At 37.0% G+C, this 27,371-nt stretch overlaps 1 protein-coding gene across 1 annotated transcript; it reads right to left on the bottom strand.

Annotated features, from left to right (window-relative positions):
• Window positions 1–1,037: 1,037 nt before the first annotated feature.
• On the bottom strand, window positions 1,038–26,986 carry IRAK1BP1 (interleukin 1 receptor associated kinase 1 binding protein 1). The gene is made up of 4 exons (XM_060114725.1): window positions 26,657–26,986; window positions 18,455–18,520; window positions 1,872–2,002; window positions 1,038–1,764 (listed from the first exon to the last, which is right to left on the bottom strand). The coding sequence occupies exons 1-4, from the start codon at window positions 26,969–26,971 to the stop codon at window positions 1,494–1,496; spliced, it is 783 nt and encodes a 260-aa protein (XP_059970708.1). The 5' UTR covers window positions 26,972–26,986; the 3' UTR covers window positions 1,038–1,493.
• Between the last annotated feature and the right edge of the window lie 385 nt (window positions 26,987–27,371).

The raw sequence follows: 27,371 nt of genomic DNA, 5'->3' as shown, positions 1-27,371 counted from the left end.
GAAACAGAAGCTTAAAGAAATTAAAGTGCCTTGCCAAGTTTCTATAACCAGTACCTTGCTCAGCAGATATTTGAGGGCTCTGTTCGCCCTGTCACTACGCTAAGGCTGAGAATGCAGCTGTGAATGAGAAAGACAAGATCTCCATTCTAAAGGAGCTTACATTCTAGTAGTAAAATGAGGATTTTAAAATAGCATTGTTGGATTCTAAAATTTTTCTTCTTAGCTTCCAAACCCCTTCCCACCAAGGATACTACAGAAGAGATGGATTAAGCGATTTTAGTGCCACTTAAGAAAGTGAGTGGGGATGAAAACTACATACTGGAATACGTTATAGGAAAGAAACATTGGTATATGAGTGTCAAGCTATGTCAAAGGAAAAACCCTAGGGCTTAGCTGTATGGCAGGGAATGGAAAGCCTGTGCTGCATAACAGACTTGGCTTATGTAGACACACCTGCAGATGGTGTATAATGCAATAGCAATGATATGTACTTGCTCAGATAGCCTTAAGGATCAGTATTTTCTCAGTGTATGGCCCTGCACTGTCCAACACGGTAGCCATTACCTACTTATGGCTTTCGAGTCCTTGAAATGTGACTAGTGCAACTAAGGAACAGAATTTTAAATTAAAAAAAAAATTTTAATTTAAAAACTGACACGTGATCCGGTTACTAGATCTTTCAAGAATGTCTGGAACAACTGGGTGTGTGAATCTATTTTTTCCGCCTATATTTTAAGGAACTTAAATACAGATCAAGTATTTCTGATGAAAATTTAGCATCTGAATTGAGATGTGCTGTAATATAAAATACACATTGGATTTTGAAAACAGTATAAAAAAGAATATAAAATATCCATTAATTATTTTAAGAATAATTACATGCTGAAATGATAATATTTTGGATATACTGGGTTAAATAAAATATTAAAATTAGCTTCAACTGTTTTTTACTTTTTAAGAAACGTATCTACTAGGAAATTTTAAATTACATATATGGATTGCATTATATATATTTGTACTGGAGAGTGCTTGTATAATCAAAGGAGCCCTAGTGAAGAGAGTCTGGTCCATGTATTATCTTTTATTTCTGTCATCAAAATATTTTCTTAGTATATCTCATTACCCTTTTATCAAAAGTTATGTATTGCTCATCATTCTTTCTATGAATGTTAAGAATCATGTTAATAACTGTGTCAATATTTTGTCCTGTAGTAGGAATATAAAATTATTTACACATACACTTATATGAACTGTCACTATGCAAGTGTGCACATATAACACATTTATTTCCAAAGAGTATTTCCCATAGTAAGTTTTCAAAAACAGAAAGTAAACATAAGTATTCTGTGGAACTATATTCAAGGATTGACAGGCTTGGGGGAGAAACACTTTATATACTACACAATATATATATATTCAGGACAAAAGCAAACATTATAAAAAGTATAAAAATAGACAAAAAGATACAAACACAATATATTTTGGTCAGAATTTCAGATATGGTTTTTTTTCTTCTCTCTCCCCTTTACTTCAAAAGTTATAAATACTTTGGAAGCAGCATGTATTGTCGCACTTTTGATTTTTTGTTGTACAGTTAACGAACCTGAGAGTCTGGATGACTGGTGATCATCTATTTGGCCTTCCCATTCTTTCATTTCTTCTTCTTTGATTAATAAAGGTTTTCCCAGAGTTTGGCCAACAAGATTACAGACTTCTTGAGCTTTGCGCCATGCATTTTCTACAGCAACAACACAGGCTTGCCGTCTTAGGAATTAAATGCAGAGATTATTAATACAACATTCAACAAACCGCAGCACTGAACAGTTTTGTTTAATTAGTTGATAATTAATTTAAAGATGTGCTTAACTTACCGAAGGTTCTCAATAGAACCTGGAGTATGATAGAACTGGGGTTGGCTGATGACAACAGAGCTATCTAGCTTTTCAACAAGAAAGTTACAAATATTTTGCATTTTTCCAAATTCAGTAAATGTAATGCAGACCTGTAAATGAAATGACAATTGAAATTATTTTCATGTCTGATGCATTATTTCAAATCTTTCTCTAAATGTGAGTTAAAAAAAGTAAAGCCAGGTTACAATGAGGTCATTTTATAGTATGTAACAGATATGAAAGACCTACTTGGTACTTATAACTAAGTTTCGTTATTAAATTTATTTTTGCTTATGAATTTTGTAATTTATCTAATGTTGACTTGAACATTTAAAACTTCATTTTAAATCAGAGACTTTTTATGAAAGAGAACTGGAGGGTTTCCCCTTCAACTTTATTATTCAGCTAAATTCTAACCCTGATAAATGTTTCATGACTCTTTAGTCATCTATGCCATTAGTTAGCTTCCTGATTAGCGGTAATTACTTCATACTTCACTGCTGTCATTTGAGGTATGTTTCTTCTTCCAAAAGTTATTTTCAGATCTATATGCATAAGTTCATCTATTTCACTATGTCCTCTGCCTTTAAATATGTGGAAGCAGCAAAGAGAAAGAGAGGGATGAGGTAACCTCCTGAGTCATCTTATACACTGAAGAACAGTTGCCTTTAATCATAAATGTTATCCAGGGAAAACTGATGTTCTATCTGGTTTCAATATTAAGTGAATAATGTCTTTTATAATCAGTTTGTCAATTTCAAGGTTTTTTTTTTTTTTCCAAGCTGACTGGGATTTTGAGTGGGATTGCAATGACTCTAAATATAGATTAAGGAAGACCTGATACCTTAATGACACCGAGTCTTCCAAATCAGGAACAAGGTATGTTTCTTCATTTATTTAGGTCTTCTTTAATTTCTCTTAGCAATATTTTGTAGTTTTCAGCATACACAGTTAAAAGATCAGATTTATCCCTAGGTATTTTATACTTTTGATGTTTATTAGTTCTAATAGTTTTTTTGTAGATTCCATTAGATTTTCTACATTGATGGTCATGCTGTCCATGAATAAGGACAATTTTACTTCTTACTTTCCAGTATGGATGCCTTTTATTTCTTTTTCATGCCTCACTGCACTGGTTAGAACTTCTCAGAACTTCCAGAAGTTGTGAGAGTGGATACGTTTGTCTTGTTCCTGATCTTAGGCACAAAGCAATCAGTGTTTCATCAATAAATATGATGGTTAACTGTAGACTTTTCATAGGTTCCCTTCATCATTTTGAGGAAGTTTCCTACTATTTCTAGTTTGCTGAGAATTTTTATTAGGAATGGATGTTGGACTTTGTTAAATGTTTTTCTTCATCTATTGAGATCATCATATGTTTCCTTCTTGTTAATATGATAAATTAGATTGAGCAGTTTTTGAATGTTGAACCAACCTTTCATTCCAGGGATGAACCATACTTGGTCATTATATATTATCCTTTTTATATATCACTGGATTTGATTTGCTAAAGTTTTGTTTATAATTTCTGCACAGAAGTTTATGATGGACACTGGTCTGTAGTTTTCTTTGCTTATAATGTCCCCCCGCCCTTCCCCCCCCACCCCCCGGTTTTGTTATCTTCTGGTTCCAAATAATGAGTTGGAAAGTATTCCAGCTTGTTCATTTTCTGGAAAAGTTTGTACAGAAATGGCATAAATTCTCCCTTAAATGTATGCACTTTTTAATTTCTCTTTTAACTTCTCCTTTGACTCATGGGTTATTGAGAAGTATGTTATTTAAATTTCAAATATTTCAGTTCTATCATTTTTCCCTTAAGTGTTTTGAAGCTTTAATATTAAATGTATAAGTGTTTAAGACTGTTATATTCTCGATTGACCCATTTATCCTTATAAAATCATCTTTATCTGGGTAATACTCTTTGCTTTGAAATCTACTCTGTCTGATATTATCATAGCCACTACAACTTTCTTTTGGTTATTTTAGCATGGTATATCTTTATGCACCCCTTTGATTTTTTTTTAAAGTCAGGTTTATTAAGGCATAACTTACAGAGAGCAAAATACACTCCTTTTAGTATACGTTCTATGAATTTTGACAGATGCATTTACTCATGTAGCCACCATTATGATCAGTCCCATCAACTTCCTCAAATTACCCTGTGCTCCCTACATCCCAGCCCCTGAAAGCCACTGATCTGTTTTTTTTTAAATAGTTGCACTTAATTTTTTTAATTTAATTTTTTATTTTTTGGACAATTTAAAAGGCTACTTTCCATGTACAGTTACTACAAAATATTGGCTCTATTCCTCATGTTGTAACTCTATGTCCTTGAGCCTATCTTATACCCAATAGTCTGTACCTCCCACTCTCCCACTCCTATATTGCCCCTGCCCCCCAACACTGGTAACCATTAGTTTGTTCTCTGTATCTGTGAGTCTGCTTCTTGTTTTATTCACTAGCTTTTTATATTTTTTAGACTTCACATATAAGTGATATACAGTATTTGTCTTTGTCTGACTTATTTCACTTAGCATAATGCCCTCCAAGTCCATCCATGTTGCTGCAAATGGCAAAATTTCATTCTTTTTTATGGCTCAGTAGTATTCCATTGTACACACACACACACACACACACACACACACACATATATACCATAGCTTCTTTATTCATTCATCTGTTGATGGACACTTAGGTTGCCTACGTATCTTGGCAGTTACAAATAATGCTGGATGAACACTGGGGTGCATGTATCTTTTATCATTTGTAAATATTTTATCCCATTCGGTAGGTTGTCTTTTCATTTTGTCAATGGTTACCTTTGCTGTGCAAAAGCTTTTAAGTTTAATTCGGTCTCATTTGTTTATTTTTACCTTTATTTTCTTTACTTTAGGGGACAGATCAAAAAATATTGCTGTGATTTACGTCAAAGGGTTTTCTGCCTATGTTTTCCTCTAGGAGTTTTATGGTATCCAGTCCTACATTTAGGTGTTGAATCAATTTTGAGTTTATTTTTGTACATGGTGTTAGAGAATGTTCTAATTTCATTCTTTTATATGTAGCTGCCAGTTTTCCCAGCACCACTGATTGAAGAGACTGTCTTTTTTCCACTGTATATTCTTGCCTCCTTTGTTGTAGATTAATTGACTATAAGTGCATGGGCTTACTTCTGGGCTCTTTATCCTGTTCCATTGATGTGTCTGTTTTTGTGCCAGAACCATACTATTTTGATTACTGTAGCTTTGTAGTATAGTCTGAAGTCAGGGAGCATGATTCCTCCAGCTCTGTTCCTCATTCTCAAGATTGTTTTGGCTATTAGGGATCTTCTGTGTTTCCATATAAATTTTAAAATTATTTGTTCTAGTTCTGTGAAAAACGCCATTGGTATTTTGATAGGGATTGCACTTAATCTGTAGATTGCCTTGGGTACTACAGTCATTTTCACAATATTGATTCTTCCAATTCAAGAACATGGTATATCTTTCCATCTGTTTGTGTTGTCTTCAATTTGTTTCATAACTGTCATATGGTTTTCAGAGTATAGGTGTTTTGCCTCCTTAGGTAGATTTATTCCTAGGTATTTTATTCTTTTTGATGAGATGGTAAATAGGACTGTTTCCTTAGTTCCCCTTTCTGATATGTCATTGTTAGTGTACAGAAATGCAACAGATTTCTGTGTATTAATTTTGTATCCTGCAACTTTACTAAATTAATTGATGAACTCTAGTAGTTTTCTGATGGTATCTTTAGGATTTTCTATGTATAGTATCATGTCATCTGCAAACAGTGACAGTTTTACTTCCTCCTTTCCAACATGGATTCCTTTTCTTTATCTTCTCTGATTGCTGTTGGCTAGGGCTTCCAAAACTATGTTGAATAAAAGTGACAAGAGTGGACATCCTTGTCTTATTCCTGATCTTAGAGGAAATGTTTTCAGCTTTTCACTGTTGAGAATGATGTTAGTGGTGGGTTTGTCATATATGGCCTTTATCATGTTGAGGTATGTTTCCTCTATGCCTGCTTTCTGGAGGGTTTTTATTATAAATGGATGTTGAATTTTATCAAAAGCTTTTCCTGCACCTATTGAGAAGATCATGTGGTTTTTATTCTCCAATTTGTTAATGTGGTGTGTCACATGGATTGATTTGCAGATATTGAAAAATCCTTGCATCCCTGGGATAAATTCCACTTGATCGTGGTATATGATCTTTTTGACTGTTGGATTCGGTTTGCTAATATTTTGTTGGGGATTTTTGAATTTATGTTAACTAGTGATATTGGCCTGTAATTTTCTTTTTTTGTGTGTGGTATCTTTGTCTGGTTCTGGTATCAGAGTGATGCTAGCCTCACAGAATGAGTTCCGAAGTGTTCACTCTCTGCAATTTTTTGGAATAGTTTCAGAGGACAGGTGTTAACTCTTCTCTAAATGTTTGGTAGAATTCACCTGTGAAGCCACCTGGTCCTAGACTTTTGTTTGTTGTGAGTTTTTAAATTACCGATTCAATCTCGTTACTGTAATTGGCCTGTTTATATTTTCTATTTCTTCCTGGTTCAGTCTTGGGAGATTGTGCCTTTCTAAGAATTTGTCCATTTCTTCTAGGTTGTCCATTTTATTGGCATATAGTTGTTCATAGTAGTCTCTTATGATCCTTTGTATTTCTGTGGTGTCAGTTGTAACTTCTTTTTCATTTCTGATTTTATTTATTTGGGCCCTCTCCTTTCTTTTCTTGATGAGTGTGGCTAAAGGTTTACCAATTTTGTTTATTTTTTCAAAGAACCGGCTTTTATTGATCTTTTCTATTGTTTTCTTCATTTCTATTTCATTTATTCCTGCTCTGATCTTTATGATTTCTTTCCTTCTACTAACTTTGGGTTTTGTTAGTTCTTTTGCTTTAGGTGTAAGGTTAGGTTGTTTACTTGAGAGTTTTCTTGTTTACTGAGGTAAGCTTGTATTGCTGTAAACTTCCCTCTTAGAACTGCTTTTGCTGTGTCCCATAAGTTTTGGATTGTCGTGTTTTCATTTTCATTTGTCTCTAGGTATATTTTGACTTCCTCTTTGATTTCTTCGGTGATCCACTGCTTGTTTAGTAGCATATTGTTTAGCCTCCACGTTTGTGTTTTTTGCAGTTTTTCTAAATAGTTGATTTCTAGTCATATAGCATTGTGGTCAGAAAAGATGCCTGATATAATTTCAATTTTCTTAAATTTACTGAGACTTGTTTTGTGGCCTAGCATGTGATTTATCCTGGAGAATGTGCACATGGAACCATGTGCACTTGAAAAGAATGTGTATTTTGCTGCTTTCTGCTGGAATGCTCTGTATATATCAATTAAGTCCATTTGGACTAATGTGTTAGAGAAGATATAACAATTGTAAACATATATGCACTCAACATAGGAGTACCTATATATATAAGGCAAATACTAACAGACATAAAAGGAGAAATCAGTGGTAACACAATAATTGTAGGGGACTTTAAAATCCCACTTACATCCAGACTGAAAATGAATAAGGAAACACAGGCCTTAAATAACACATTGATCTGTTTTTTTAAAACTTTATTTTTTTAGAGAAGTTTTAGGCACACAGTAAAACTGACAGGAAGGAACAGAGGTTTTCCATATATACCCTTCTACCCCCCACACACATAGTCCCCCCTCACCATAATCAACATTCCCCACCAGAGTGGTACATTTGTTACAATATGTGTACCTACTGGGTTGACCAAAAAGTTCTTTCAGGTTTTTCCATAACACCTTTGGCCAACCCAATACACTGACATAGCATAATGACCAGAAGTCCATAGTTTACATTAGAGTTCATTCTTGGTGTTTTATATTCATTGGGTTTGTACAAATGTATGCTGACATGCATCTATCATTATAGTCTCATACAGAATACTCTCACTGCCCTAAAATTCCTCTGTGCACCCCCTATTCATCCCACCCTCCCCCTAACTGCTGGCAACCATTGATCCTTTTACTGTCTCCATAGTTTTGCTTCTCCCAGAATGTCATATAGTTGGAATCATACAGTTTGTAGCCTTTTCTGATTGTCTTAGTAATAGGCATTTAAGGTTCATACCTATTTTCATGCCTTGAGAGCTTATTTATTTTTAGTGCTGAATAATATTCCATTTTCTGGATGTACCAGTTTATGTATCCATTCACCTACTGAAGGACATCTTTGTTGCTTCCAAATTTTGCGATTATGAATAAAGCTGCTATAAATATCCATGTGCACATTTCTATGTGAGCATATATTTTCACCTCCTTTGGGTACATACTAAGGAGCATGATTGCTGCATCATGTGGTAGGAATATGTTTAGTTTTATAGGAAACTTTGACTCCCAAAATGACTGCACCGTTTTGCATTCCCACCAGGAATGAGTGAGAGCTCCTCTTGTTCCACAACCTCGTCAGCATTTGGTGTTGTCAGCATTCCAGATTTTGGCCATTCTAATAAGTGTGCAGTGACATTTCATTTGTTTTAATTTGCATCTGCCTAATAACATATGATGTGGATCATCTTTTCATATGCTTACTTACCATCTATATATCTTTTTTAGTGAGGCATCTGTTAAGGTCTTTGGTTTATTTTTAATTTTTTTTCTTACTGTTGAGGTTAAGAGTTCTTTGTGTATTTTGGATAGCAGTCCTTTAAAATACGTGTGTTTTGCAAATATTTTCTCTGAGTCTGTGAATTTTCTTATTATTCTCCTGACATTGTCTTTCACAGAACAGAAGCTTTTAACTGTAATGAAGTCCAGCTTACCAATTACCAATTATTTCTTTCATGGATCAATGCCTTTGGTGTTGTATCTACAAAGTCAGTGTGATACTCAAGGCCATCTAGGTTTTCTCATATGTTTATAGTTTTGTGTTTTACCTTTAGGTCTATGATACATTCTGAGTTAATGTTTTGAAGGGTGCAAGGTCTGTATCTAGATACTTTTTATTTTGTATGTGGATGTCTAGTTGTTCCAGCACCAATTGTTGAAAAGATGATTGTGCTCCATTGTACTGCCTTTGCTCCTTTCTCAAAAATCAGTTGATTATACAGGAGTCTATTTCTTGGCTCTCTATTCTGTTCCATTGATCTATTTGTCTATTCTTCAAACACTACTACACTATCTTGATTTCTGAAGCCTTTTAGTAAGCCTTGAAGTCAGGGAATGTCATTTCTCCAACTTTGTTCTTCTCCTTCAATACTGTATTGACTATTCTGGTTCTTTTGCATCTCCATTTAAACTTGAATCATTTTTTTTTCAATATCGCCAAAATAACTTACTGGGAGTTTGGTTGGGACTGCATCAAATCTATAGATCTAGTTCAGAAGAACTGACATCCTGACCATATTGAGTCTTTCTATCCATGAACATGGAATATCTCTCCATTTATTTGGCTCTTCTTTGATCTAATTTATCAGAGTGTCAAAGTTTTCCTCATATAAATCTTGTACATATATGTTGTTAGATATACACCGAAGTATTTCATGTTTTGGGGTGCTATAGAAAATTGTTTTTAATTTCAAATTCTACTTGTTTATTGCTGGTATGTAGGAAATATTTTGTTGAAGATTTTTGCCTCTATATTCATGAGAGATTGGTCTGTAGTTTTCTTATCTTGTAATGCATTTCCATAGGATTTGTAGTGATGTCTCCATTTTCAGTTCTGATATTAGTAATTTGTTCTTTCTCTTTTTTTCCCCCTTTAGTTTGGCCAGAAGCTTATCAATCTTATTGATCTTTTCAGAGAACTAGCTTTTGGTTTCACTAATTTTCTCTATTGATTTCCTGTTTTCAGTTTCACTGATTTCTGCTCTAATTATTATTTTTCTTCTGCTTACTTTGGACTTAATTTGCTCTTCTTTTTCTAGTTTCCTAAGGTGGAAACATTAGATTATTTATTTTAGATTTTTCTTCTTTTTACTATATGCATTCAATGTTAAAATTTCTCTCTAATCTGTTTTCACTGTATCTCACACATTTTCATTTTCATTTAGTTCTAAATATTTTAAAATTTCTCTTGAGATTTCTTCATTGACCCATGTTATTTAGAAGTGTGTTGTTTAATCTCCATGTATTTTGGGATTTTCCAATTATGTTTCTGTTATTGATTTCTAGGTTAATGCCACTGTGGTCAGAGAGCAGATATTATATGATCTATCCTTTTAAATTTGTTAAGGTATAAATTTTGGCCTAAAATGTATTTTTTGGCAGTGGGGGTGGGGTAAGTAAAGGTTTACTGCAGGGCCAAGCAATGAGAATGGGTGGCTTGTGCTCAAAAGACCCAAACTCCAAATGTGTTCTATCTTGGTGAATGCTCCATGAGAGCTTGAGAAGAAGAATACTGTTTTTGGAGGAAGTAATTTATAGATGTTCATTCTATCCAGTGAATTGATGGTACTGTTAAGTTCAACTAGGTCCTTACTGATTTTATGCCTGCTGAATCTGTCCCTTCTTGATAAAGGGAGTTGGAGACTCCAACTATGATAGTGGACTCATCTATTTCTCCTAGCAGTTCTATTAGTTTTTGCCTCATGTAGTTGGGAAATGCACGTTAAGGAGTTTTTTTTTTTTTTTTTGGCTGTGCCACCATGCAGCATGTGGGATCTTAGTTCCCCAACCAGGGATCGAACCCATGCCCCCTGCACTGGAAGTGCAGGGTCTTAACCACAGGACTGCCAGGGAAGTCCCCAAGGATTGTTATGGCTCTGGGAAAATTGCCCCTGTATCATTACATAATGCCCTTCTGTATCCCTGATAACTCCTTGTTATGAAGTCTGTTGTGTCTGAAATTACAATAGTGACTCAAAAGAAATTTTGATTAGTGTTAGCATGATTAATTTTTCTCCATGGATTTACTTTTAATCTATATATGTCTTTATATTTAAAATGGATTTCTCATAGATAACATATAGTTGGGTAGTGGTTTGTTTTTTTTTTTGCAGTACGCGGGCCTCTCACAGCTGTGGCCTCTCCCGTTGCGGAGCACAGGCTCCGGACGCACAGGCTCAGTGGCCATGGCTCACGGGCCCAGCTGCTCCACGGCATGAGGGATCTTCCCGGACCGGGGCATGAACCCATGTCCCCTGCATCGGCAGGCGGACTCTCAACCACTGCGCCACCAGGGAAGCCCTTGGGTAGTGCTTTTTGATGCAGTTTGACAATCTCTGTCTTTTAATTGCTGCGTTTAGACCACTGATGTTCAAAGCATTACCGATATAGTTGGATTAATATCCACTATATTCTTTACTGTTTATTTGTTGCCCTTGTTCCTTTTTCTAAGTTCTGTCTTCTGCCTTTTGTGATTTAAAAAAAATTTTCATTTATTTATTTATTTTGGCTGTGTTGGGTCTTCGTTGCTGTGCGTGAGCTTTCTCTAGTTGCTGCAAGCGGGGACTATTTTTTGTTGCAGTGTGCGGGCTTCTCATTGCAGTGGCTTCTCCTGTTGCAGAGCATAGGCTCTAGGTGCACGGGTTTCAGTAGTTATGGTACACAGGCTCAGTAGATGTGGCTCGTGGGCTCTAGAGCGCAGGCTCAGTAGCTGTGGCACACAGGCTTAGTTGCTCCACGGCATGTGGGATCTTCCCAGATCAGGGCTTGAACTCATTTCCCCTGCACTGGCAAGTGGATTCTTAACCACTGTGCCACCAGGGAAGCCCTTGTGCTTTTAACTGAGCATTTCATGGTTCCCTTTTTCCTCCTTTCTTAGCATATCAGTTATATATTTTTAAGCTTTTTTTAGTGGTTTCTCTAAAGTATGCAATACATATTTACAGCTAATCCAAGTCCACTTTTAAGTAACACTATACCACTTTATGGGTTGTGTGAGTACCTTATAATAACAAAATAATCCTAATTCCTCCATCCCATCTCTTGTATCATTACTGTCATTCATTTCACTTATATATCAGCATACACAAGTATATATATAAGAAACATGCATAAGCATACAAAATTGAATATATTGTTGCTATTTTACTTTAAACAAACTGTTATTCACTAGATTGATTAAGAATAAGAAAAATATGTATAACACAGGGAACTCTGCTCCATATTATGTAACAACCTAAATGGGAAAAGAATTTGAAAAAGAAGAGATACATGTGTATGTATAACTGAATCACTTTGCTGTACACCTGAAACTAAGGCAACATTGTTAATCAACTATAGTATAAAATAAGAAGTTAAGAAAAAGAATAAGAAAAATAAAAGTATTTTACCTTCACTTACTCCTTTTTTGATGTTCTTCTTTTCTTTACATAGATCCAGGTTTCTGATCTGTATTATTTTCCTTCTTTCTAAAGAACTTCTTCTAACAGTTGTTGCAAGGCAGTCTTAATGGTAACAAATTCCCTCAATTTTTGGACTTCCCTGCTGGCCTAGTGGTTAGGAGTCTGGGCTTTCACTGCAGTGGCCTTGGTTCAATCCCTGGTTGGGAAAGATCCTGCAAATTGCATGGTGTGGCCAGAAAAGAAAAAACAAAAAACAAAAAACACCCCCACCCCCCAAAGAAACGGTCTTAGTCAAATTCCCTCAATTTTTGTCTGAGAAAGTCTTTATTTCTCCTTCAATTTTGAAGGATACTGTGTAGAGAACTCTAGGTTGGGTTTTTTTTTCCTCTCAACACTTTAAGTGTTTAACTCCACTCTCTCTTTTCTTGTATGGTTTCGGAGGAAAAGTCAAATATAATTCTTATTTTTCTTCCTCTATAGGTAAGGTGTTTTTACCTCTGGCTTCTTTCACGTTTTCTTCCTTGATTTTTTGTAGTTTGAAAATAATAAGCTCACCAGTAGGGGTCTTTTTGGGCATTTATTGGGGAAATTCTCTGTCATTATTGCTTCAAATATTTCTTCTGTTCCTTTCTTTCTTCTCCTTCTGATACTCTCATTATGTGTATGTTATACTTTCTATAGATGTCCCGTAGTCCTTGGATATTCTGGGTTTTTTTTCCCCCAGTTTTTCTTCTCTTTGCTTTTCAGTTTTTGAGGTTTCTATTGAGATACCCTCAAGCCTAGAGATTCTTTCCTCTACTGCATCCAGTCTACTAAAAAGCCCATCCGAAGCATTCTTCATTTCTGTTACAGTGTTTTTGATCTCTAGTATTACTTTTTGGGTCTTAGGATTTCAATCTCTCTGCTTATGTTGCCCATCTGTTCTTTCGTGGTGTCTACTTATCCATTAGAGCTCTTAGCACGTTAATCACATTTGTTTTAAATTCTCAGTCTGATAGTTCCAACATCCCTACTATCTCTAGTTCTGATGCTTGCACTGTCTCATCAAACTGCATTTTTTGCCTTTTGGTGTGCCTTGTAATTTTTTCCTTGATAACTAGACATGATATACTGAGTAAAAGGAACTGCTGTAAATAAGTCTTTAGTAATGTGGTGGTAAGATATAGGGAGAGGGAAAGTGTTCTACTGTTTTATGATTCTCAGTTGTTTAGTGAGCCACTGCCTCCAGACTGAACTTCACAAGTATTTCTGAGTTGTTGTTGTTGTTGCTGTTGTTGTTTTCTCCTCCTCTTTTTTTTTTTTTTTTTTTTTTTTTTTGGTGGTATGCGGGCCTCTCACTGTTGTGGCCTCCCCTGTTGCGGAGCACAGGCTCCGGACGCGCAGGCTCCGGACGCGCAGGCTCAGCGGCCATGGCTCACGGGCCCAGCCGCTCCGCGGCATATGGGATCCTCCCAGACCGGGGCACGAACCCGTATCCCCTGCATCGGCAGGCGGACTCTCAACCACTTGCGCCACCAGGGAGGCCCTCTCCTCCTCTTTAGGTAGAAGAAAATGGCTAGAGTGGATTGGATTTTGGTATTTCCCTTCCCTCTGGTTAGTTAGGCTCTGATAATATACCAGCAGGTTAAGGTCTGCTTACCTAGTTTCTCCTGAGGACAGACTTTCTTAAGAACAGAGTACTCTGGCATATTTCAAAATGGTTCCTTTTCCCCTCCCTCTGCCAGACACACTAGGGAAGTTTTTTCACATATTCACAGTGAGAACCTAGTTGAGCACGTGGAGGTAAATCTCACAAAACTGTGGGTCCCCCTCTATGACTGGATTCTCTAGAGTTTTAATTCTCAGAGTTGTCCACACCGAGCCTCCAGGAATTTGTCAATTATAGTTCAGATTTTCCTACCCGGGCACCGTTTCTGGAGGTGGTTTCTGTTGTCTCTGCTCTGGTAAGCTGTGACTCACTGTGTCTGCCTGTCTGTCTCTCCAGTTTTGGGGGTAGCAGTGTGCCCTGTATGCTCACCTCTCTTATGGATCCTAGAAGAGTTGTTGATTTTTCAGGGTTTTTTCCAGCTTTTTACTTGTTAGGATGCAGTGGTGACTTCTAAGCTCCTAACACGTAGACTAAGAAACTGAAAGTCTGCCATTACTTTTAACCAGTTGGTGCCCTCATATTTAAAGTACACTTGTCTTATGTAGCAGCTTCCCACTAGCCATCCATTTTACATTTGGTAGTGTATATATGTTAATGCTACTCTCTCACTTCATTGCTGCATAGCACAGGGAGATCAGCTCGGTGCTTTGTGACCACCTAGAGGGGTGGGATAGGGAGGGTGGGAGGCAGATGCAAGATGGAGGAGATATGGGGATATATGTATATGTATAGCTGATTCACTGTGTTATACAGCAGAAACTAACACACCATTGTAAAGCAATTATACTCCAATAAAGATATAAAAAAAAATTCTATTAATAAAAGAAAAAAAAGTACATTTGTTGCAAGCAGCTTACAGGTGAGGTGTGTTTTTTTTATACAATCTGAAATATAAGCCTTCTAATGGAGGTATTTAGAATATTTATATTTAATGTGATTATTGATATGGTATATTTAAACCTCTGATCTTGCTATACTATTTGTCTCATATTTTCTTTCTTCCCCCTCCCCATTTTCTGCCTTTTTTGGGGGGGGGATTGAGTATATTTTTATTATTCTATTTGATATCCTTCATTGGCTTCTTTGCTATAACTCTTGTTGTTGTAGTTAATTTAGTGTCTGCTTTAGAGTTTATAGTATATACATGTTTAATTTATCACAATCTACCTTCAGGAGATATACCATTTCATATATAAGAAACCTACAATATTATACTTCTATTTCTCCCTTCTTGACTTTCATGCTATTGCTGTTGTATGTTTTACTTTTACATATGTTAGAATTCCTAAAGTTCATCATTACCATTTTTGTTTAAACAATTACCTTCTATATAGATGTAGCGATATAGAGATGATATAAGAAAAATATCATATCTACCTGTGTAGTTACCATTTTCAGTGCTCTTCATTCCTTTGTGTAGATTCCTATTCCTTTTTAGTACCATTTCATTCCACCTACCCAATTTCATTTAGCATTTCTTGTATTGCAAGTCTACAGGTAATGAATTCTTTCAGCTTTCTGAAAAAGTCTATAGTTGGCCTTTAATTTTGAGCAGTATTTTTGCTCAACACAGGGTGATAATAACAAACTATAAGATGACAGGAGAAATATGATTTAAAAGCCCCAAGTGAGAAAGACACTTTTTTAGTTGTAATCATTGTTTATGACTGTAAGCTCAACAGAAGGGAACAATGTGATGCAAGTGCCAAAATGTTCAGGCGTGTATGTGTTATTAGAAATAAACATTCCAGAATAAGGAAGATAATCATCTTTCTCTAATATGGAATCACAATTAGGACACTATAGTTATAGATGCTTTAGGAGGAAATTGATTAACAAAAGAGAGAGTCTGTCGTATAAGAAATGACCAAAGAAACTGGGGATCCTTACACTTGGTGAAGAAAAAAGTAGCATTAATATGATACTGAACCTCAAGTATATACTTCTAAGAAGAAATATTTGTTTTGTCCTTGGAGAGGTACATAATTAAAATGGATAAGTACTAGTAAGTCAATTCTTGGTTTAATGTTAGAAAATTGTATATTGATTAGATGTCTGAAGGTGGAATTGGCCTTTTATATTCATACCTATCTATGTATAAAATATTTCACAACAAAGATGAAGAGTTAAAATTAGATGAGATAACGTATGGAAAACACCTGACACATGGAAACATGCAAGGAAAAGGAGGGGGGAAACTGGTTATACTACTTTTTCTATTTAATAGACTTTTACTGAATGCCTACTATATCCCAGGTTTTTAAAATCCCTCCAACACTGAAACTGTAACAGGAAAACAACATGAGAAGTGGAAAGAGTAGAGATATAAGAATTGCAAAGCCAAGGTTTTACTCCAACCCCAAACATACAAACACCCACCCACCCTTAAAGAACTCACTTAGATAATTTCTAACTTTCAATATCTTATCTTTAAAATAAGCTGAAGCAGCAGGGTAGGCGGGAGGTTAGAAAAAGAATCTCTGAAGTGCCTTTCGGGATGAAAATTTCAGATATTATGTGAAAAGTAATGTTCTACCATCTAATCTCAGTCTGTATATTTAAGTACCTGTGAGAATATTGGTATACCTCAGATATTAGGTTTTGGTGTTCACTATAGCCATAGCCATAAAGCCACACATTGTTCTTTATGCACAGGTTGGCATACTTTATACCTCATGACCCTACCATCCTGGTCTCTGCCGATGCTGACTTAAGGGCAATCACGTATTAGACTACACTATATAAGAGTTCTGGCTACTGGGGAGCCCTATACAAAATATAATCAGATTCTCTCTTAAGAAATTCAAATTTAAGACATTAAAAAGGTAAGTACAGAAAAAGGACGAGGAGCAGAGTTTAGCCAAGTCCTCACTTAGCCATGTCTTACAACAAAATAAGCAGCTCGAAAGCACACTCTGTACCTGGCGGGTCAGTCCCTAGAATAAATCAGTCTGAAAAACTTGCCAGTTTTCCATGAAGCCTGGTTGAATGTTTGCTGGGACTGTTCCTTTTCCTCCTAGTGTACTTACTAGTGGACCCTCACAACAAGTCGCATTAACAAGATAACCAGAGCCCATCTATGTTCACTACAACCTGAAGTCCGAATAGGTAATAACTACTGGAGGAGTGCTAGAACAGCTCCCAGTCTTTGACTTCCATAATATGGAATCTTACCAGACCACTCTTCATCCTGTTTTGAAAGGTATGTTTTGGTCCCCACTACTACAGAATACATTTGCCAAATGGACCCCTAAAGTCATCATAAGATGATTAAATTTTAAGTGAAGAAATTATAAATTTATTAAAGTAAGTGTAGGGACAACAGTGTGTTGTGGAAATTACTATCTCAAGAAGTAAAAAGCCAAGATCCTAATTTCCATTCTAATTTTTTTTTTTTTTTTGTGGTACGCGGGCCTCTCACTGCTGTGGCCTCTCCCGTTGCAGAGCACAGGCTCTGGACGCGCAGGCTCAGCAGCCATGGCTCACGGGCCCAGCCGCTCCGTGGCATGTGGGATCTTCCTAGACTGGGGCATGAACCCGTGTCCCCTGCATCGGCAGGCGGACGCTCAACCACTGCGCCACCAGGGAAGCCCTTTTTTTTTTTTTTGCAGTATGCGGGCCTCTCACTGTTGTGGCCTCTCCCGTTGCGGAGCACAGGCTCCGGACACGCAGGCTCAGCGGCCATGGCTCACGGGCCCAGCTGCTCCGCGGCATGTGGGATCTTCCCGGACTGGGGCATGAACCCGTGTCCCCTGCATCAGCAGGCGGACTCTCAACCACTGCACCACCAGGGAAGCCCTATTCTAATTCTTATAATATGGTCTTTGAAAAATCTGAGCCTAAGCTATCTAAGCCTAAGGTCACACCCTTAAAATTAGAAAAAATAATTTATTATCTGCCTGAAGGTAGGACTAGGTGATTTCTTGAGTATTTTCCACCTCTAATGGCAAAGATTCTCTGATTAGATAAACAATATTCCATTCTAATCTCATTCCTGTTTGTTTCCTCTGGCAAAGGAGGCAGCCTGACTGCCCCAATGTACCCCAAGATGTTTGGAGCCAGGAAGAGAGAGCAGTCTTGTAACCTAGCCACAAGTACATATAACATACTCTGATGTCATAAAATCCTGATCATACAATCTTTAAAGATAAGTAAAAAGCTCGACAGTTTTAGGAACTAAATGTTTTCATTAATTGAGTGTACAAAAATATTTTGTTCTTTTTAATTCTTTTTAATTTGAGTAGTTTTTATTTTTAAATAAACCTGAACAGAAAACAATAAAATTGCACTGTGAAACAAAAGAATGTTGAAAAGTCTTTCAATCCTTTATTCTATGACTATTAATTTGCTATTTATCGGAGGAGAAGAAATTTTTCTTTTGTAGTGCTTCCTGCTTACTAGATGATAACATTACTAAAATTTTATTCAGGTGGCAATTAAATGCTAATTCCCTCTGCTATTTTTATTCCATTTCAAAACGATTTCTCTTAAATCTCATTAAATTTATTTTAAAAGCTCACCCAGATATGTAACACCAAAAATGATTGAGAAAAATGATCTTTTATCAATACCATGAGAAGCATTTCTCGTATACAGAGTTTCAAGAATAAAATTAAATGCAAACTGTCCCCACAAAGTCGTGCTGTTTCCAATTATTTAATATAAGTACATACCTCTGCTTCCATGTGATAAGCATTTTCTACCCTTTGAAAATCCTTTGTCACAGTTACATTTTCTGACTGAAACAGAAAGTACAAGAGAATAATTACTAAATGGTTACTAAATGCAATTACTCTAAAACATAAAGTATAAACCTGAACTTATTAAAATCAGAATGACAAAATATGCAGAAAGAACTGGTTTGCCTGGTGTTTTAAAACTTTCCTAAAAGTAACATAAAATAAATTCAGAAACTTACACATATTTGCTGAAATTTCATCATAACTGAATTTCATCACTACACTTGTAGTAATTTTTACATTAGCTACTACAAAAAGTATGAACTTAGGGTGCTGTATACATATATATATATGAAGAATTATTTGTACATAAAGCATTCTGAATGTTGTAGGAATGTTAGAGTTTTAAAAATGTTTAATATACAAATAATACAAATTTACTGAACATATAGTACACAACTTCGGGCAAGTTACTCAACTTTTTTGAGATTTAATTTCCACATTTATAAAATTAGGTTACACTACATGTGAGGTAGGAGGTAGACTGGCCCCAGGCTGAGCAGCTGGAGTGTGTCAGACTGAGCAATTGGAGCTTGTCTCCCTACCACACCCTGGCCCCTGACGACATTTCAAGGAAAAAGATAACAGTAGGAGCAGACAGGAACTAAGCTCTGCTGCAGTGAAAAGATAAGATGACCACATCTTTCATTCTTCAGGTCAAGGAGACCTCCCCAACTGCACGTGTACAGAAAAGTTCCTAGGGAATCAAAAAGGGAGGGGGCGCTAACCCATAATATGTTCTGCCTGTCTCCTAGAGACCCTCACACTGGAATCCATCTTGGCCAAAAGATGCGCATGCACATTAGACAGGACCCTGAGTCAGATCGGATATGGGGAGCAAGCAAGATGACTGGCCAGAGGAAAAAAGACTCGGAAGATGGCCCCTACATAAGCAATTTAAACCACCCCTTTAGCGCTCTTTATTAGCGAAGATGCCCACACTCTTCTCTGAGTGTGTAGCTCTGCTTTGCTTCTGTCCTAAATAAGTTGCTTTTCTTTGTGCTCTACCACACATACTGTGCTTCTAATAAACTCTGTGTCTGCTTTACAAACTTGGTCTCTGTAAAATTCGTTTTTCAAAGAGGTCAAGAGCCAGGGCTCTACTTCTAGCCACTAGCCCCTGGTGGTCTAGTGGTTAGGATTCCTGGTTTTCACCCAGGCAGCCCAGGTTTGATTCCCAGGCAAGGAACTAAGATTTTGCTTCAAGCTGCCATTCACTGCTGTTACCCCAATATCACATGGGACTGTTTTGAGGATTTAATGAAAAGTTGTAAATAAAATGCTTGACACAGAAGGCACTCAGTAAACACACATGCTATACCATTATGATATAAATATTTCCTGCAATACTGGACCCAAGCCAGTCTGTTCTTAGAAAAGTAATATTAATGCTTTTTGATTCTCTGGGTAAGTATAGGTTATATAATTCTGATTAAAAAGTTAAATTTCTTATTTACATTTCAAAAGGGTTCTAAAATTTAGTGAAATGAACTCTTGACCTACTCCCATCCTTGGGGATAGACAGAACTTATATTTTATAAATTTTTGTATCTTTAAAAATATATGCTAAATAAAGAATATTATGCCCAATAATGATTTAATTATAAGTTATTTGGTAAGGGATTTAGCTGCACCTGAATTTTAAGATATACACTAATTTCAAGCCATTATATGACCTAGAAAATTCTAAAAAGCTTTAAAAAATCTGAACTTAAGTTCTAATTATAGCTCTGATGTCTGTTACCATGAAAATATTCATTTTTTATGATGAACGTAATATTTACTAATTGTGGAAAAATTACAATATGGATATAGATAAAATAAACCAGTACTTTATACACTGCTTGAAGTTGAAAACATGAAACTTGAAACAAAAAGCATTTCTGTCATTTAATATTCTCTTATGACATGTAAACATATCTTCTATTTTCTTGGATGTCTTTTTTTCATTTTTCCCCCACTTCACTTGACAAATACATATAAAAATTCTGATTAAAAAATTATTAGAGAAATAATCTTAGGAAAGTTAGCTGAAAAGAAAGTATCTTTTACTGTTGCACTTAACAATGTTATTGCTTTTATAAAAATAATATATGCTAATTAATGAATATCTAATACTAGAGAAAAGAACAAAGAAGAAAGTAATAAGTCTCTAAACCCAGTACTATTAAAATTTCAGGGCTTCCCTGGTGGCTCAGTGGTTGAGAATCCGCCTGCCGATGCAGGGGACACAGGTTCGTGGCCCGGTCCAGGAAGATCCCACATGCCGCGGAGCGGCTGGGCCCGTGAGCCGTGGCCGCTGGGCCTGCGCGTCCGGAGCCTGTGCTTCACAACGGGAGAGGCCACAGCAGTGAGAGGCCCTTGGTGTTCACTCTTGATGTTGTATATTCTGTGGGTTTGGACAAATGTATCATAATATGTATCCACCACTATTGTAGCAAACAGTATTTTCACCACCCTAAAAATTCTCTGTGCTCTGACTCTTTATTCCTCCCTCTCTCCCAAACCCTGATCTTTTTAATGTCTCTATAGTTTGCCTTTTGTAGACATGTCATACAGTTGAAACATTACCATATGTAGCCTTTTCAGATTGGCTTCTTTCACTCAGTAACATCCATTTAAATTTCTCCCATGTCTTTTCATGGCTTGATACCTCATTGCATTTTGGCACTGAAAAATACTCCATTGTCAGTTTATTTATCCAGTCAGATTCTGAAGGACATCTTTGTTGCTTCCAAGTTTTGGCAACTGGATTATCTTTTCATTTTCTTAACAATTTCTTTCACAAAGCAAAAGTTTTTAATTTTGATAAAGTTCAATTTACATTTTTGTTTGTTTTTTCATGGATTGTGCTTTTGGTAATATAACTAAAAAGTCATTTTCAAACCCAAGGTGACATAGATTTTCTCCTTTACTTTCTTCTTCTTTATGTTTTACATTTAGGCCTATGATCCATTTTGAACACATTTTTGTATAAGATGTGAAGTATTTGTTGAGGTTCACTTTTTGCATATGGACATTCAACTATTATGGCACCATTTGTTGAAAAGACTCTCCTAACTCTCCTGAATTGCATTTATACCCCTAGTGCTTTTCTCTCTGAGAAAGAAAAAATTCTTAGAAGCAATTTCATTTAGTTTATCCCAATGACGCTTAAAGCAAATGTGTTTAGTTTAAAAGCAATATATGTAAGATAGTTACCTTGCTTATAAATGTAGTAACATATTTAATAAACATTGAAATTCCAAATATTATAGGGAATGAGGAAATAAAAATTGCCTCTTGGCAATCAGACTGAGAAGTTCTAAGCAGAATATAAACAGTTTTCAACAGGACACAGAACCAAAGTTTCTAACAGAAACTAACTGAACTGCAACAGCAAAAGTGATTAACATTCTTCCTCTGCTTCACTGCTGCCTTTACAGAAGCCAACTCTATCCTAACTTTAATCCTCTGGGTTTCCTGTGAAAAAAATGAATAAAATAGCCAATCACCAAACTGCCCCTTCTTCACTGATCCTTCCTCAGAACCACTCACAGCACAAGTCCAAAACCTATAAGAGGTCTCTCCTTATTCCCCCTTTTTGAAACACTCTTAAGGTCCTTTGAGATGCATTCTTGTTTGCTACATCATGCTAAATAAACCTAAATTTGTTTCACTATAGATATATTCCTGATGTGTTTAGCTGGTGGGATCCCAGACAAAGCATGAGATTTTTTTGTTTATCTATAGGGCAGTGGAACTCAACCAGAGGGTGCTTTTGCTCCCCACAGGACATTTGCTATGTCTGGAGATATACTTGATTGTCACAATGGGTTGGGAGAGTACACTGCCGTGATGCAGTGATTAGACAAGGTGAACAAGTATTCTTGTTTACCAGGAACTGAGGAGATTACTGAGACATGGGGCTTTCAGTTGTAAAACTGGGTCAGTCCCAGGTAAACTGGGATAAGTTGGTCACCTTATAGGTAGTGGCCAGGAATGCAGCTAAAATATTCTACAATGCACAGGACAGCCCTTCCCAACAAAGAATTATCTAGTCCAAGATGTTAATAATAGTGCCGAGATTGGGAAATCCTGCCATACTGGTGATAAACTAAAAAATATTAAAATATACAAGCCTAGTCCATTAAGTTTTCCCAGGTAACCTACCGATATTTTATATTTAAATACAAAAGACAGAGTTTTAAAATACAAAATAGTCAATATAAGAATAATTATTTAAATATATGAAAGAAGCAAGGTAACATTCTAAATAGCCATAAAAAACCCCATGTCATTATAGGAATAAACTTAAAAAGGGTAAACAAAAGAAAACCATAAAAGTTTACAGAAAAACAGCTGGAATGGACTAGGACAAATACTGTAAACTCAGCAATTCTCCTGAAATTAATATATAAACAATACAAAATATGAACAGATCTTTTATTTATAGAATAAAATGTAGAATTTTCCACTGTCTGGATTTCCTGATAACATCCCCATGGTGTCATTTAACATGTCCCTTGCAGACAGGAAACCTTTTCAGTAGAAGAGTAACGAGGGGAGAACTTGCCCTACAAATGTTCTACAAAGATGTAATAAGTTAATGTGGTTCTAACACAACAAGGTGACCAAAAGAACTAAAATAATCTGAAATAAAGAATGTCTGAATACCACAAATATAATACCAGTAACCATTAGCCAGACTCATCAAGAAAAAAAGGGAGAAGACTCAAATCAATAGAATTAGAAATGAAAAAGGAGAAGTAACAACTGACACTGCAGAAATACAAAGGATCATGAGAGATTACTACAAGCAACTCTATAACAATAAAATGGACAACCTGGAAGAAATGGACAAATTCTTAGAAAAGCACAACCTTCCGAGACTGAACCAGGAAGAAATACAAAATATAAACAGACCAATCACAAGCACTGAAATTGAAACTGTGATTAAAAATCTTCCAACAAACAAGAGCCCAGGACCAGATGGCTTCACAGGCAAATTCTTTCAAACATTTAGAGAAGACCTAACATCTATCCTTCTCAAACTCTTCCAAAATATAGCAGAGGGAGGAACACTCTCAAACTCACCCTATGAGGCCACCATCACGCTGATACCAAAACCAGACAAAGATGTTACGAAGAAAGAAAACTACAGGCCAATATCACTGATGAACACAGATGCAAAAATCCTCAACAAAATACTAGCAAACAGAATCCAACACCACATTAAAAGGATCATACACCATGATCACATCAGGTTTATCCTAGGAAGGCAAGGATTCTTCAATATATGCAAATCAATCAATCTGATAAACCACATTAAAAACTGAAGGAGAAAAACCATATGATCATCTCAATAGATGCAGAAAAAGCTTTCGACAAAATTCAACAGTCATTTATGATAAGAACCCTCCAGAAAGCAGGCATAGAGGGAACTTACCTCAGCATAATAAAGGCCATAGATGACAAACCCACAGCCAACATCATTCTCAATGGTGAAAAACTGAAACCATTTCCTCTAAGATCAGGAACAAGACAAGGTTGTCCACTCTAACCACTCTTATTCAACATAGTTTTGGAAGTTTTAGCCACAGCAAACAGAGAAGAAAAAGAAATAAAAGGAATCCAAGTCAGAAAAGAAAAAATAAACTTGTCACTGTTTGCAGATGACATAGAGAATCCTAAAGATGCTACCAGGAAACTACTAGAGCTAATCTATGAATTTGGTAAAGTAGCAGGATACAAAATGAATGCACAGAAATCTCTGGCATTCCTATATACTAATGATGAAAAATCTGAAAGAGAAATTAAGGAAACACTCCCATTTACCACTGCAACAAAAAGAATAAAATACCTAGGAATAAACCTACCTAAGGAGACAAAAGACCTGTATGCAGAAAACTATAAGATACTGATGAAAGAAATTAAAGATGATACAAATAGATGGAGAGATATACCATGTTCTTGGATTGGAAGAATCAACATTGTGAAAATGACTCTACTACCCAATGCAATCTACAGATTCAATGCAATCCCTATCAAACTACCACTGGCATTTTTCACAGAACTAGAGCAAAAAATTTCACAATTTGTATGGAAACACAAAAGACCCTGAACAGCCAAAACAATTCTGAGAAAGAAAAATGGAGCTGGAGGAATCAGGCTCCCTGACTTCAGACTCTACTACAAAGCTACAGTAATCAAGACAATATGGTACTGGCACAAAAAGAGAAACATAGATCAATGGAACAGGATAGAAAGCCCAGAGATAAACCCATGCACATATGGTCACCTTTTTTTGACAAAGGAGGCAAGAATATACAATGGAGAAAAGACAGCCTCTTCAAAAAGTGGTGCTGGGAAAACTGGACAGCTACATGTAAAAGAATGAAATTAGAACACTCCCTAACACCATACACAAGAATAAACTCAAAATGGATTAAAGACCTAAATGTAAGGCCAGACACCATCAAACTCTTAGAGGAAAACATAGGCAGAACACTCTATGACATAAATCACAGCAAGATCCTTTTTGACCCACCTCCTAGAGAAATGGAAATAAAAACAAAGATAAACAAATGGGACCTAATGAAACTTCAAAGCTTTTGCACAGCAAAGGAAACTATAAACAAGACCAGAAGACAACCCTCAGTATGGGAGAAAATATTTGCAAATGAAGCAACTGACTAAGGATTAATCTCCAAAACATATAAGCAGCTCATGCAGCTCAATATCAAAAAAAGAAACAACCCAATCCAAAAATGGGCAGAAGACCTAAATAGACATTTCTCCAAAGAAGATACACAGATTGTCAACAAACACATGAAAGGATGCTCAACATCACTAATCGTTAGAGAAATGCAAATCAAAACTACAATGAGATATCATCTCACACCAGTCAGAATGGCCATCATCAAAAAATCTACAAACAATAATTGCTGGAGAGGGTGTGGAGAAAAGGGAACACTCTTGCACTGTTGGTGGGAATGTAAATTGATACAGCCACTATGGAGAACAGTATGGAGGTTCCTTAAAAAACTACAAATAGAATTACCATATGACCCAGCAATCCCACTACTGGGCATATACCCTGAGAAAACTCTAACTCAAAAAGAGTCATGTACCACAATATTCATTGCAGCTGTATTTACAATAGCCAGGACATGGAAGCAACCTAAGTGACCATCGACAGATGAATGGATAAAGAAGATGTGGCACATATATACAATGGAATATTACTCAGCCATAAAATAAAACGAAATTGAGTTATTTGTAGTGAGGTGGATGGACCTAGAGTCTGTCATACAGAGTGAAGTAAGTCAGAAAGAGAAAAACAAATACCGTATGCTAACGCATATATATGAAATCTAAAAAAAAAAAAAAAGGTTCTGAAGAACCTAGGGGCAGGACAGGAATAAAGAGGCAGACGTAGAGAATGGACTTGAGGACACGGGGAGGGGCAAGGGTAAGCTGGAACGAAGTGAGAGAGTGGCCTGGACAGATATACACTACCAAACGTAAAATAGATAGCTAGTGGGTAGCAGCTGCATAGCTTAGGGAGATCAGCTGGGTGCTTTCTGACCCCCTAGAGGGGTGGGATAGGGAGGGTGGGAGGGAGACGCAAGAGGGAGGAGATATGGATATATCTTTATATGTATAGCTGATTCACTTTGTTATAAAGCAGAAAATAACACACCATTGTAAAGAAATTATACTCCAATAAAGATGGTTAAAAAAAAAAAAAAAAAGCTTTACCAGGTTGGGAGGAAGCCCTGTTTTTCACTTGCTAATTCCGTGGTGCAAAATAAAAACAAATAATGATTTGGTGTCTAGCACACTACTTAGGCAAGCATTTACATCTAATGTTTCATGTTTAACCCTTCGTCATTTCAACGTTAAAAACAAAATTATTGCAGCAAATATCGCCAAATAAAACCCCATTCAATTTGAATTCTTTTATTTTACAAGTCTCTGCAGCTGATAATTACTTTCATCAAGAAGGATGGGCCAGAGATTCACTCTGCCAGGTCCTTGCGCCTTCTAATGCCACCGATGACACAGAAGTGTCCCAGACGCTCCCCACCCCCCAACCTCCGCCGCCGGGTTTTCTTGGGCAGGCTAGAAGCTCCTCGCCCGCGGAGCTCTCACCTGCACGCCCTGCTGCTGGAGGGTCTGCGTGATGTAGTCCAGGCGGCGGCAAACGCTCTTCTTGGCCTCGGCTGCCGCCTCCTTGGTGCTGCTCATCTGCACGACCACCTGCGCCCGGTCGGGGGTCGCAGACACCTCCGCAGTGCCGCTTACATGCACCTCGCGCGTGGCAGTCTGGGCCTGCGCTGAGGAAAGAGGGCGGCGGAGGACGGGCAGAGTCTCTCCGCCCGAGAGCAGATAGTTCTCCCGGCCCCGGTCAGCCCAGGGAACCAGTTCCACGAATACCCGGGACTGAGGGGCCTGTTGCACCGACATAGTGAAGGCAGCTGGGTTTCCATAGCAACTCAGAGCCTACGGCGGCCGCAGGGGCCCAATCGCGTCAGGACTTGCTGCTGCGCAGCGCAAAGAATGCCGGGATGAGCTTGGAGGTCCAGGAGCTCGTGGCGCGAGGTACTTAAATCCTTGCGGAGCGTCTTAACGCGTCTCCTTTACAAGTTGTTGGCTGAGCGGGTCGTTCTGGTTTTTAACTTTTTTACCTTACGGCCTTCAAAAACCGTAGCGAAGTTTCTCTGCGGCCTCCTTGTCAGTGAGCTCCCATTTCCACAGGCTCCGTCGGCCTCGGCCGGCCACGTACCTTGCCTACCTCGGAAGTTTCCTGATAGGCCCCGCGGCGCTTTTATCTTTCTCTGATGCCAGTCTGGGAATGTCAGAGCTT

Source organism: Mesoplodon densirostris, chromosome 12 (assembly GCF_025265405.1).
Source record: "Mesoplodon densirostris isolate mMesDen1 chromosome 12, mMesDen1 primary haplotype, whole genome shotgun sequence".
NCBI classification, from domain to species: domain Eukaryota; kingdom Metazoa; phylum Chordata; class Mammalia; order Artiodactyla; family Ziphiidae; genus Mesoplodon; species Mesoplodon densirostris.
This window is presented reverse-complemented; position numbering and strand designations above follow the sequence as displayed.